Source organism: Sapajus apella, unplaced genomic scaffold, assembly GCF_009761245.1.
Source record: "Sapajus apella isolate SASKATOON/1434 unplaced genomic scaffold, GSC_monkey_1.0 scaffold9, whole genome shotgun sequence".
In the NCBI taxonomy this organism is placed as follows: Eukaryota; Metazoa; Chordata; class Mammalia; order Primates; family Cebidae; genus Sapajus; species Sapajus apella.
This window is the reverse complement of record NW_022436949.1, coordinates 24,274,643-24,289,124: the sequence shown is the minus strand read 5'-3', so window position 1 is coordinate 24,289,124 and position 14,482 is coordinate 24,274,643. Positions and strand designations below refer to the sequence as shown.

The 14,482-nt window shown below is 37.3% G+C and overlaps 1 protein-coding gene across 4 annotated transcripts in view; it reads right to left on the bottom strand.

The window, feature by feature from the left end:
• Positions 1-14,482, bottom strand: part of SLAIN1 (SLAIN motif family member 1) — a 63,276-nt gene that overhangs the window by 40,820 nt on the left and 7,974 nt on the right. For all 4 annotated transcript variants that reach the window (XM_032277433.1, XM_032277434.1, XM_032277435.1 and 1 more), the window contains exon 2: positions 1,925-2,064. In XM_032277433.1, the coding sequence (XP_032133324.1) occupies positions 1,925-2,064 (140 nt within the window). The remainder of the gene's footprint in view (positions 1-1,924; positions 2,065-14,482) is intronic.

Sequence of the window (14,482 nt, the reverse complement as noted above, 5' to 3'; positions counted from 1 at the left end):
ATCTCAATAACCTGCAATGGTACCTGGTACACAGAAGTCACTCAATATGCAGCAGAAAAGTTTAGAAGATGTGGAGTTTTTTAATCTCCAAGAAAGTAGAACAACAACAACAAAATCAAGACTAGAAAGCAAGAGAGAAAAATACAAAAAATATATAAGTTGAACATCAGTCTAGGAGATTCTGACCCACAGGAGTATCTAGAAAGAATGAATAGAGAAAACAAGGGTGAAGGGGTATGAATACAAAGAAATAACGCAAGAAATTTTGCAGAACTAAAGTTTCTAGCACACAAAATAAATGAAATTTCAGAATACCAATCTTAAAAGACAATATTCTAATTACTTTAGGTAGAAAGGTCACAAATAAGAATCAGGGTTGCTGTTGAAGTCCAGCACCACTCTCATTTCTGATTCTTATTTGTTAAGTCTCTGCCCTCATGGGAAAACCATCCCCAAGATCCTGTCACCACCCACCAAGTGCCTCCATCTACCTGTGAGGGTTATAACCGGAGCTAAGGTTTGGATGGGGAAACTGAGTCAAACCATATCAGCTTTCTTAGAGTCACTCAGGTAAATGTGAACAGAATGAATACTAGAGCCCCCGACTCTGAGATGGCTGCTCTATTAGATGAGTATCTATCACCAAAGTTTTAACCCTAACATGCCTTTGTCCCTACACCGCTCTTCAGCTTTCTATTATTAAGTCACCTGTTTCATTTTAGTTAAAATGTTAATAAAATACATTCTTTCATCCCATCTTCCAAGTATTTAAAACAGATTTCTATTAATATTTACTTATGATCATGCCAATACGGCAGCATGGAATACTGGTTAAGGATGGAGTCTCTCGTGTCAGGGAGGCTCTGGCTCTGACTCTCTCCCTGAGTATCATTCTGCCTTGTAACTCTGGGAACCTCTCTAAACTTCATGTTTCTCATCTCTAAAGGTGAGTGCAGTTAGACTGAATAAGATGAAGGATGTTGAGAATGTAAAGGTAATGAATGTCACAGAATTAAGAGCTCTGGAAACATTATCAATTATACTTTGTTTTATGTCCAAATATGTTACAACCATTCATTATCCTCGAAGAGCTTCACAGGCAGTGTTCTCAAATATCAGTGCACATGAGAATCACACTGGTGAACTTGTCAATGCAGATTCCCCTGACCCTACCCTCAATCTGATTCTTTAATCTGGAGGAGGCAGGAATCTGTACTTTCAAGTTCTTGTATGATTTGGATGCAGGTGGTTCATGGAATAGAAACAGTGTTCCTACATGATGAAATAGATATCCAGAGGTTAAAAGACAAGCCAAAAGCCTACATAATTACAGCTTCAAGTAGTTCACTGCATCAAATAGCGAGGAACTGAGTACTACTCATTCGTTTTTGCTGTTTTTCCAACTGCCCTTTTTTCAAATTTAAACTTCTGTTAGGTTCCATAAATTAATTAATGTTAGACAATATGAAGATTATTTCTTAGTTTATAAAGGTTAGCACTTCCAGTTATACATCCAACTAAATGTTGAAGGCACGCAATAGGTCAGTACTCAGATCCTTACGGAACCCTGTTTTCTGCCTTAGAACCCAGCCATATAACCTTGTTACCAATCCCAGAGAACTGAAGACTGACCATTTTATTGACTGTTTTATTTGCAAACAGAAAAAAAAGGAAATAAAATGTGTGTTCCTACATTGCAATATAAACTAAAGCAAACTAAAAATATGGCTAAAAACAAGCACAAAACTAAACACGTTCTATATTGAGAAAGCTTGATGTGTAATACATGTGAAGCAAATTGCATGCAACAGCTGCACCTTAGGATAAGGATTTTCAATTGAAATGTTTATTCCAAAACCAGCAACAAAAGCAGAACTGAGAGTGAAGAAAGTTGGAGAATGTAAATGCACACATTCACAATTACCTTGCTCCAGTCTAAAGCACAGGGACCGTCTCGCTGCTTCCATCTCAGGAGTTGGGTTATCTAGGACATGTCTACACCACTGCAGAGGAGTCAGGGATTTCTCTGATGAGGTGAACATCTTTGAAGAGCCAACGTATAACCTAAAAAAAGAAATCTACATTATAGGTATGATATAGGTATACAGAGAGTACCTCTCTCTGCGGAAAACAACATGTATTTAACAATTACTTCAAGGTATCAGAAATAGTTTTTAAAGGCAAAAATCCGCAAATAGAATATGACACTTCCTGTAGCCTGGTGAGAAGAACTTCCAAAAAAAAGTCTAACAGTTTTCCCTGTAACTGTGTGTTTCAGCATCAGAGATCAAGGGCTTTTTTTTGGTAAGCTAGCCCTAAAAAGGCACCATCATGATCTTACTATCTCTATAGACATGTCAAGAAATGAACATTTTCATCTTTCTCTTTGGCAACAGACTCTTTTATGAACTTGGCTAATGAAGGTAAATATGATGTGGCAGACAAGGCAAATCTTATGTGTATTTAAAAAAAATAAGTCTAAACATCCAGAAAAGCCAGTCAGTTGATTATCTGAACCCCTACATGATCACGTATTTCTTCTGTCTCGAATCTATACTAACCTTGGTATATGCCTCTTTTTCACTAAAGTCAAACAAAGAGCTTTAAAAGTTATGTTTTAGGAAGAGTTCACTTTTAGCACCTATACCATTGCACAGTAATGAGTAGTATTCAAAATTACTGCCCCCCCCCACCAGGCATTGCAAGTTATAAAAAAAAGCTGTGCTCATTAATATACCATGTTAAGGTCGACTTTAGAATATTTTCAGTGATGGGGTTATACAAAAAGGTATACCTTGAGGAATAAGCAACAGTTAACTAAAAAAGAGGGGAGGGTGAATTACCTCCCCGAAACTGCTGGCTCTAATACATGACACCTCACTATTATAAGCTTACATTAATTACAAATCTAAAGTAATCTTCCTTCTAACAAAGCTTCCACAATTCCAATGAGCACACATTCTTGAAATAGCATACTTCATTATTCACCCTTTTACTGTTCTGGACAAAACATTCATCTATTAATTTATCAGTTATCCAAGATGGTTGAGGAATGTACCATTCTTTCATAAATTATTCTTATAGATTAGGGTTGGCAAACGTTTTCCGTAAAGGGCCGGCAAGCAAATATTTCAGGTGTTGTAAGCCACCTGATCTCTGTCACAACTACTAACCCTGCCATTCCAGTCCAAAAGCATCCTAGATAATATGCAAATGGATAAACATAAATGGATAAACATGGCTGTGTTCCTATAAAACTGATTCATAGACACTGAAAGTTGAATTTCCCATAGTTTTCACATTCTGTTTTTTCATCATTTAAATATGTAAAAACCTATCTTTCCCACCATACAAAACATGCAACAGCTGTGATTTGCCCTTGGGACAGTATGTTCACTCCTGTTACAGATGGAGACTCAAACATAGATCTAAGTTGATTTAATGGTAAGTCCAATATATTTTTTTTCCTTAGAGTGTGTTGCACAGTTGTGACTCCATCAAGAGTATATTAGTTGAAAATTCATATTCTTGAGCCCCACACCTCAGTCCTACTATGGCAAGATTATTACCTACCTATGTAGGTGATAATCCCCTCTACTTCCTTGCTAACATACCCCTGATACGGGGTACTTCCCCCTACTCACAAATACGGGTTAGTTTAGGCCAGTTATTCTCAATGTCTCATGCCTCAAAATTACTTAAACATCTTGTTAAGACAAATTACTAGACCACACCCCTTAAGTTTGATGCATAGGGTCAAAGAATCTGGAGTTCTAAGAAGTTTCCAGGGGATGCTAATATTACTGATGTGGAGACCACACCTTGAGAAGCACTGAGCTAAGCCAATCATGGTATTTCCACTGTTTCCCTTTGCCTCTGACTGGTTTAGGCCCAAGCCCCAGATACAATCCTAGCCAATAGAAACTGAGGGAAAATCCTATGATGGGCTTACAGACAAGTTTTTTCTCATGTTTAAAGGGAGGGCGGAGTGTCACAAAAGACTCAATTATATGCTTCCTAACAGGAAATACACCTTAGATATGGGCATACAAATAAGTTAAAAGTAAAAGGCCAGAAAATTTAAAATAAATAAATAAATAAATAACTACCCACAAAGAAAAACCTGGGCCCAGACTTTACTGCTAAAGTCTACCAAATATTTAAAGAAAACATCAGTTCCTTACAAACTCTTCCAAAAAAACAGAAGAGGAGGGAATACATCCTAACACATCTTATTAGGGCAGTGTTATCCTGACACCAAAATAAGACATTACAAGTTAAGAAAGTAATAATCAATATCACACATGAACACAGATGTCAAAAGTCTAAGTATTTCAGTAAATTGAGTCTAACTTAACCATTAACATACTTTGCCATTAACAAGTGGGGTTTATCCCAGAAATAAAAAGTTGGTCTAAACTCAAGCATCAATATAACTTACCAGATTAACTTAAATGAAAAAGTATATGATAATCTCAATAGAAAAAAAAGGATTTGATGTCCACTTCTGATAAAAATTCTCATCAAATCAGAAACAGAAACATCCTCAACCTATTGAAGGCATCTACAAAAACAGCATAGTTAACGGTAAAAGGCTGAATGTTTTGCCTGTGATATCAGAAAACAGACACAGACATTGGTTCTCAACACTTCTGTTTTAACACTCTGCTGAAGATTCTAGCCAATGCAATCAGGCAATAAATTTAAAACATTTACATTGGAAAGAAAGAAGCAAATCTGTCTTTATTCACAGATGACATAATCATCTACGTAAAAAAAAAATCTGAAGAATCTACAAAAATGATAATAGAATAAATGAGTTTAGTAGCAAGATTGTAGGATACCAGATTGATGTAGCAAAGTCAATTGTATACTTGTATATATTAACAAACCAATTCATATTTTTAAAATTTCACTTTCCATTTACAATAGCATTTTTAAAAACTATAAGATGCTTAAGGATAAATCTGACAAAAGAAGTGCAGAACCTGAACACTGACTACAAAACACGCTGAGAATTAAAGAGGACATAACTGGAGAGATACGCCATTTTTATGAGTTAGAAAATAAATATTAAGATGTCAATTCTCCTTAAATTGGTCCACATAATTTGCAAAATGCCAATCGAAATTCCAGCAGACTATTTTGTAGAAATGTAGAAGATGATATAAAATTCATATGGAAATGCAAAGATCTTAAAATAGCCAAACAAATGTTAAAAAAAAAAAATTGGAGAGCTATTCCACTGATTGAAGCTCATGACAGTAATGAAGACAGTTTAATGTAGCATAAACAGATTAGTGGAAAAAATAGCCCAGAAGTAAAACCACACGTATATGGAATATGATTTTTAGTAAAATACAATTTAAAGGATAGTCTTTTAAATAAATGGTACCAGAACAAAATGGTATCTATATGCCAAAAAAAAAAAAAAAAGAATTTTGATCCATACTACAAACAATATCCAAAACTAACTCAAAAAAGAGCACAGACAAAAAATGTAAAACTTGAAACTGTAACACTTTCATAAGAAACCAAAGGTAAAAGCCTTTGTGTCCCTAAGTTGGCAAATACTTCTCAGATACAATTTATAAGACTAAAAACATGATCCATAAAACAATATATCAATTGGACTTTATCAAAATTAAAAACTTTTCTTTTTGAAAGACATTGCTAAAAGAATGAGTGATTAAACCTTGGATTGGGAAAGACATAATTGCAAAGCGTGTATCTACCAAAGAACTTTTACGTAGAAAACACAAAACTCTGCAAATAGTAAACAACTCAATTTTACAAATGGACAAAAGGTTTGATTATACATTTTACCAAAAAAGAACCTATTATGGCAAACAGCTATATGAAAAGATCTTCATCATTGGTCACTAGGAAAATAGCTAAAACCACAATGAGATACCACCATATGCCTATTAGAATGACTAAAATGAAAAATACTAGTTATAGCAAGTGTCGAGGAAGATTTGATGCCACCGAAAACTTCATACACTGGTGATGGATGTAAAATGGTGAAACCACTTTGGAAAAAGAGTTTGGCAGCTTCTTAAAAAGTTAACGTACAACTACTCTCTGTTCCAGACACTCAAGTTATAAGTATTTATCCAAGAGAAATGAAAGCATGTTCATAGGAAGACTTAAACATAAATGTCCAAAGCAGCTTTATTTGCCATAAACAAACACTAAAAACAACCCAAGTGCCCATCAAAAGATGAGTGGATAAACAAGCCGTGGTTACAGTCATGCAATCTAATGGCTCCCACAATAAAAATGAACTACTGATTCATGTAACAACACAAATTATAAAATAACTATCTAGCTTGAAAGGAGTCAGACCAAAACAAATGGAAGACTACATATTCTGTGACTTTATTGATATAAAACTATAAAAAATGCAAACTACACCTGTAATCCCAGCACTTTCGGAGGCCAAAGTGAGTAGATTACTTGAGGTCAGGAGTTCAAGACCAGCCTGGCCAACGAGGTGAAAACCCATCTCTACTAAAAATACAAAATTTAGCTGTGTGTGGTGGCATGTGCCTGTAATCTCAGTTACTTGGGAGGCCGAGGCAAGAGAATCATCTGAACCCAGGAGGCAGAAGTTGCAGTGAGCTGAGATCGGGCCACTGAACTCCAGTCTGGATGACTAATCTATACTGACAGAAAACAGATCAGGGGTTGTCTGGGTTAGAGGTAGCAAGGATCAGAAGTGAAAGAATAAGGAATACAAGGGGCCATGGGAAACTTTAAGTGTTGAAATCTGTTCACCACACATTAACTGTGATCATGATTTCCTGGATATATATACATGTTAAAGTCTATCAAATTGTACATTTTAAGAACATGCAGTTTACATGTTAATTATATTCCAATAAAGCAGTTTTTAAAAAGTCACAGGATAAGGAATCACTGCTTTGTGATTTTGTTTTATTTTTTCAGACGTGGTCTTGCTCTGTCACCCAGGCTGGAGAGCAGTGGGACAAACACACCTCACTGCAGCTTCAACCTCCTGGGCTCAAGTAATCCTCCCACCTCAGCCTCCTAAATTGCTAGGACCACAGGCATGCACCATCACACCTAGCTATTTTTTTAAGTTTTTTGTAGCAATGGGGTCTCCCCATGTTGTCCAGATTGGTCTCAGACTCCTGAGCTCAAGCAATCTTCCTGCTTAGCCTCCCAAGGGGCTGGGATTGCAGACATGAGCCACTATGACCAGCATTTGGTGTTCTTAAGATGAGAAACTCATAGGTGCCATCTACCATGTATGTAAAAAGCCATGAATACCACAGACCCGACAGAAATGAGCCACTAGTCAACTGTGGAGTTTCCTTATCTCTATACTTCTTTCACCAATTTTCTATTTTTTATTATACTTTAAATTATGGGATATAAGTGTAGAACATGCAAGTTTGTTACATAGGTATACATGTGCCATGGTGGTTTGCTGCACCCATCAACCCATCATCTACATTAGGTATTTCTCCTAATGTTATCCCTCCCCTAGTCCCCAACTCCCCAACAGGGCCTGGTGTGTGATGTTCCCCTCCCTATGTGTTCTTATTGTTCAACTCCTACTTATGAATGAGAACATGCAGTGTTTGGCTTTCTGTTCCTATGTTAGTTTGCTGAGAAGGATGGTTTCCAGCTTCATCCATGTCCCTGCAAAAAACATGAATTCATCCTTTTTAATGGCTGCATGGGATTCCATGGTATATAGGTGCCACATTTTCTTTATCCAGTCTATCATTGATGGGCATTTGGGTTGGTTCCAAGTTTTGCTGCTGTGAACCGTGCTGCAATAAACATACATGTGCATGTGTCTTTATAGTACAGAATGATTTATAAACCTCTGGGTATATACCCATTAATGGGATTACTGGGTCAAATGGCATTTCTGGTTCTAGATCCTTAAGGAATTGCCACACTGTCTTCCAGAATGGTTGAACTAATTTACACTCCCACCAACAGTGTAAAAGCGTTCCTATTTCTCCATGTCCTCTCCAGCATCTGTTGTCTCCTGACTTTTTAATGATCCCCATTCTAACTGCCTGAAATGGTATCTCATTGTGGTTTTGATTTGCATTTCTCTGATGACCAGTGATGATGAGCTTTCTTTCATGTTTGTTGGCCGCATAAATGTCTTCTTTTGAGAAGTGTCTGTTCATATCCTTCACCTGCTTTTTGATGGGGTTGTTTTTTTCCTTGTAAATGTGTTTCATTATTTGTAGATTCTGGATGTTAGCCCTTTGTCAGATAGATTGCAAAAATGTTCTCCCATTCTGTAGGTTGCCTGTTCACTCTGATGATAGTTTCCTTTGTTGTGCAGAAGCTCTTTAGTTTAATTAGATCCCATTTCTCAATTTTGGCTTCTGTTGGCATTGCTTTGGTGTTTTAGTCATGAAGTCTTTGCCAATGCCTATGTCCTGAATGGTTTTGCCTAGGTTTTCTTCTAGGGTTTTTATGGTTTTAGGTTTTACATTTAAGTCCTTAATCCATCTTGAGTTAATTTTTGTAGAAGTTGTCTAGTTTCTGTTTTTTGCATATGGCTAGCCAGTTTTCCCAACACCACTTATTGAATAGGGAATCCTTTCACCATTGCTTATTTTTTGTCAGGTTTGTCAAAGATCAGACAGTTTCAAATGTGTGGCATTATTTCTGAGGCCTTCATTCTGTTCCATTGGTCTATATATTTGTTTTGGTACCAGTACCATGCTGTTTTGGTTACTGTAGGCTTGTAGTATAGCTTGAAGTTAGGTATGCCTCCAGCCTTGTTCTTTTTGTTTAGGATAGTTTTGGCTATATGGATTCTTTTTGGGTTCCATATGAAATTTAAAGTAGTTTTTTCTAATTCTGTGAAGAAAGTCAATGGTAGTTTGATGGGGATAGCATTGAATCTATAAATTGCTTTGGGCAGTAGGGCCATTTTCACGACATTGATTCCTCCTATCCATGAGAATGGAATGTTTCCTGTTTGTTTTGTGTCCTCTCTTATTTCCTTGAGTAGTGGTTTAGAGTTCTCCTTGAAGAGGTCCTTCACAGCTCTTGTGAGTTGTATTCCTAGGTATTTTATTCTCTCTGTAGCAATTGTGAATGGGAGTTCACTCATGATTTGGCTATTATTGGTGTAAAGGAATGCTTGTGATTTCTACACTTGATTTTGTATCCTGAGATTTTGCTGAAGTTGCTTATCAGCTTAAGGAGATTTGGGGCAGAGAAAAAGGGGATTTCTAAATATACAATCATGTCATCTGCAAACAGAGACAATTTTACTTTCTCTCTTCCTCTTTGAATACCCTTTATATCTTTCTCTTGCAAGATTGCCCTGGCCAGAACTTCCAATACTATATTGAACAGGAGTGGTGAGAGAGCATCCTTGTCTTGTGCTGGTTTTCAAAGGGAATGCTTCCAGCTTTTGCCCATTCAGTATGATACTGGCTGTGGGTTTGTCATAAATAGCTCTTATTTTGAGATATGTTCCATCAATACCTAGTTTATTGAGTTTTTAGCATGAAGTGGTATTGAATTTTGTCGAAGGCCTTTTCTGCATCTAGTGAGATAATCATGTGGTTTTTGTCACTGATTCTGTTTATGTGATGGATTACGTTTATTGATTTGCACATATTGAACCAGACTTGGATCCCAGGGATGAAGCCATTTTGATCATGGTGGATAAGCTTTTTGATGTGCTGTTGGATTCAGTTTTCCAGTATTTTATTGAGGATTTTCACATCAATGCTCCTCATGGATACTGAGGTGAAATTTTCTCTTTTTTGTTGTGTCTCTGCCAGGTTTTGGTATTAGGATGATGCTGGCCTCATTAAATGAGTCCCTCTTTTTCTATTGTTTGGAATAGTTTCAGAAGGAACGGTACCAGCTCCTCTTTGTACCTCTGACAGAATATGACTGTGAGTCTGTCAGGTTCTGGGCTTTTTTTGGTGGGTAGGATATTAATTACTGCCTCAATTTCATAACTTGTTATTGGTCTATTCAGGGATTTGACGTCTTCCTGGTTTAGTCTTGGGAGGGTATATGTGTCCAGGAATTTATATATTTCTTCTAGATTTTCTAGTTTATTTGCATAGAGGTGTTTATAGTATTCTTGAATGGTAGTTTGTATTTCTGTGGGATTGGTGGTGATATCCCCTTTATCTTTTTTTTATTGTGTCTATTTGATTCTTCTCTCTTTTCTTCTTCATTAGCCTGGTTAGTGGTCTATTTTGTTAATCTTTTCAAAAAACCAGCTCTTGAATTCAATGTTTTGTGTTTTTTTTTTTCTTTTTTTTTGAAGGGCTTTTTGTGTCTCTATGTCCTTCAGTTCTGCTCTGATCTTAGTTATTTCTTGTCTTCTACTAGCTTTGAATCTGTTTGCTCTGGCTCCTCTAGTTCTTTGAATTGTGATGTTAGGGTGTCAATTTTAGATCTTTGCCACTTTCTCCTGTGGGCATTTAGTGCTATAAATTTTCCACTAAACACTGCGTTAGCTGTCTTCCAGAGATTCTGGTATGTTGTGTCTTTGTTCTTACTGGTTTCAAAGAACTTATTTATTTCTGCCTTAATTTTGTTACCCAGTAGTCATTCAGGAACAGGTTGTTCAGTTTCCATGTAGTTGTGTGGTTGTCAGTGAATTTCTTAATCCTGAGTTCTCATTTGATTGCACTGTGGTCTGAGAGACTGTGTGCTAGGATTTCCATTCTTTTGCAGTTGCTGAGGAGTGTTTTACTCCCAATTATGTGGTCAATTTTAGATTAAGTGTGATGTGGTGCTGAGAAGAATGCATATTCCTTCGATTTGGGGTACAGAGTTCTGTAGATCCCCGTTGGGCCAGAGCTGAGTTCAAGTCCTGAATATCCTTGGTAATTTTTCTGTCTCATTGATCTAATATGGACAATGGGTGTTAAAGTCTCCCATTATTATTGTGTGGGAGTCTAAGTCTCTTTTATGTCTTTAAGAACTTACTTTATGACTCTGGATACTCCCGTATTGGGTGCATACATATTTAGAATAGTTAGCTCTTCTTGTTGCATTTATCCCTTTACCATTATGTAATGCCCTTCTTTGTCTTTTTTCATCTTTGTTGTTTTAAAGTCAGTTTTATCAGAGACTAGGATTGCAAACCCTGCTTTTTTTTTCTCTTTCCATTTGCGTGGCAAATCTTCCTCTATCCCTTTATTTTGAGCCTATGTGTGTCTTTGCACATGAGATGGGTCTCCTGAATACAGCACATCAATGAATCTTGACTCTTTATCCAATTTGCCAGTCTGTGTCATTTAACTGGGGCATTTAGCCCGTTTACATTTAAGATTAAATATTGTTTTGTGTGAATTTGATTCTGTCATTATGATGCTAGCTGGTTATTTTGTCCTTTAGTTGATACAGTTTCTTTATAGTGTCAATGGTCCCATTTCATATGTTTTTGCAGTGGCTGGTACTGGTTTTTCCTTTCCATATTTGTTGCTTCCTTCAGGAGCTCTTGTAAGGCACATGTGGTGGTGACAAAATCTCTCAGCATTTGCTTGTCTGTAAAGGATTTTACTTCTCCTTCACTTATGAAGCTTAGTTTGGCTGGATACGAAATTCTAGGTTGAAAATTCTTTTCTTTAAGAATGTTGAATATTGGCCCCCACTCTCTTCTGACTTGTAGGGTTTCTGCAGAGAGATCCGCTGTTATTCTGATGGGCTTCCCTTTCTGGGTAATCCAACCTTTCTCTCTGGCTGCCCTTAACATTTTTTTCTTCATTTCAACCTTGGTAAATCTGATGACTATCTGTCTTGGGGTTGCTTTGTGGTGTTCTCTGTATTTCCTGAATTTGGATGTTGGCCTGTCTTGCTATGTTGGGGAAGATCTCCTGGATAATATCCTGAAGACTGTTTTTCAACTTGGTTCCATTCTCCCTGTCACTTGCAGGTAGACCAATCAAATGTAGGTATGGTCTTTTCACATAGTCCCATATTTCTTGGAGGCTTTGTTCATTCCTTTTCATTCTTTTTTCTTTAATCTTGTCTTCACACTTTATTTCATTAAGTTGGTCTTCAACCTTTCATACTCTTTCTTCTGCTTGATTGATTTGGCTACTGATACTTGAGTATGCTTCACGAAGTTCTTGTGCTGTGTTTTTCAGCTCCATGAAGTGATTTATGTTCTTCTCTAAACTGGTTATTCTAGTTATCAATTCCTCTAACCTTTTTTCAAGGTTCTTAGCTTCCTTGCATTGGGTTAGAACATGCTCCTTTAGTTCTGAGGAGTTTGTTATTATCCATTTTCTGAAGTTCACCTCTGTCCATTCATGAAACTCATTCTCCATCCAGTTTTGTTCCCTTGCTGGCGACGAGTTATAATCTTTTGGAGAAGAGGTGTTCTGGTTTTTGGAATTTTCAGCCTTTTTAGGCTGGTTTTGCTTCATCTTTGTGGATTTATCTACATTTGGTCTTTGATGTTGATGACCTTCAGATGGGATTTCTGTGTGGGCATCCTTTTTGTTAATGTTGATGCTATTCCTTTGTTTGTTAGTTTTCCTTCTAACAGTCAGGCCCCTCCGCTGCAGGTCTCCTGGAGGTCTACTCCAGACCCTATTTGCCTGGGTATCACCAGTGGAGGCTGCAGAACAGCAAAGATTGCTGCCTATTGCTTCTTCTGGAAGCTTCATCCAAGAGGGGCACCTGCCAGATGTCAGCCGGAGCTGTCCTGTATGAGGTGTCTGTCAACCCCTGCTGGGAGAATTCATGTCTCTGAGCTTATGCCTGTTGTTCTCAAATCTCTCCCAGCTACCATCTTAAGCTGCTATCTAAAGCAATGCTCCACCTGTTACCTCCAACACCCTATGGGACAATTGCTGATCTCTTCTGCTGCTAAGAACTTTCCTCTAGCCAGCATAACTCTGGATTCCAGATACTCCCATTCACTTTTTTGTTTGTTTTGATAGAGTCCTTTTTTTGTTTGCAGGGGACCACCACCTTGCAGGAAGCTGTCTTCAATTTCTTAGGGCCTATGTGATACAAGTATTTCATTTGTCTACACAGCCTCACAGCATATTCAAAAGCAGTGTTCATTCTACAAGAACATTCAGTTTCTACGTGACCCACTATGCCATGTTCACTTATGTAGATTTCTCTTTCATACTCCATAGTCCAATTCTTATTGTCTGGTACTGTATCTCACTCCCACCTTGCATTTCATAGATGGTAGGGATGATCACAGCACTGAAAGCAGTGAATTCAGTTGAAAGTCTACCAAAAGAACCACTGGAATCCCAGATCCCCTCCCATAGAACCTGTCCTACTACTGCCCTCTCTTCATCTCAACCTGAAACCAGAGACTTTGCTATGTGAATAAGCTGATCCAGAGAGGCCCTGACTTCAGGCACACCAAACTTAGCTGATGGAGAAATGAGCTACCTTAGTTAACCAAAGATTAAATGGAAGTCAACATGCTGACTAGTTACAATTCTGGTCCCATTTCTCTCTTTATATTCCTAGAAGTGACTGCCTTGCTTATACCTCTTAGGAGTATAGAAGGTTTATGCCTAGAGAAAGAGATGAACCCAAGACAAAACCAAGAGATACTTGAATATGGGCTGGCTACCCATCCAATCACTAGTAAGTTGCACCAAGGAGCGCCATCCATGGAGAGCTTTAGATCTGCTTTAATACCTCATTTCAGTATGAACAGAAAACGACTGACACCAAATGTGTAAAATATTCCTTTTACATGAAACACTGAGACTAAAAGTAGAGGGGGTAAAAAGAACCAAAGAGAAAAACACAGAGAACAGATGAAAATTCCAAGACAAGTTTATTTCATCTAAGAGAAAATGTTACATTCACACACACACATGCAAGCACACACACACACACACAGAGATTTAAAACACAGTTTCTTCATGCTTGGAAAATGAGACTATCATAGCAAAAACAAAAGAGTCAATAAATGAGTTTGAAATATCAAGTTGAAGAAGTCTCCTGAAAACAAATAAAGGCAGATTAGCAATGGGATAAGACAGATAAGAAAATCAAGTGATTAAACCAATGGGAATGACCTACATCTGTCTGTTACAAGCTCTTAAAAAAAGAAACTGGAAAGTTATTTAAAAAAAAAAAAGGAAGAAAATTTCCAAACTGGAAGCCAGGTCTCATGCAATTCTAGGGTGAAAGTGAGCACAAATGTCCAGCATACCAAATAAATAAAATAACCCATACCAAGGTACAACATGACATTTTAGAATACTAGAGATAAAGGAAGCAAAAGAAAAAGTCAAAAAGGATTAGATAACCAAACACAGTGCACTCAATAGCTAGAACATAGCAGAAGCTAGAACAAAATGGAACAATGCTTTCAACATGAGGAAAAGGTTCACTTAGACTTTTATAGCCACTCCAACTACGAATCTTATGTAAGGGTAGAGCGACATTTTCAAATATGCAGGATCTCAAAGTGTACCTCTCATGCAGGTCTCCTTTCTCAGAAATCTACTGA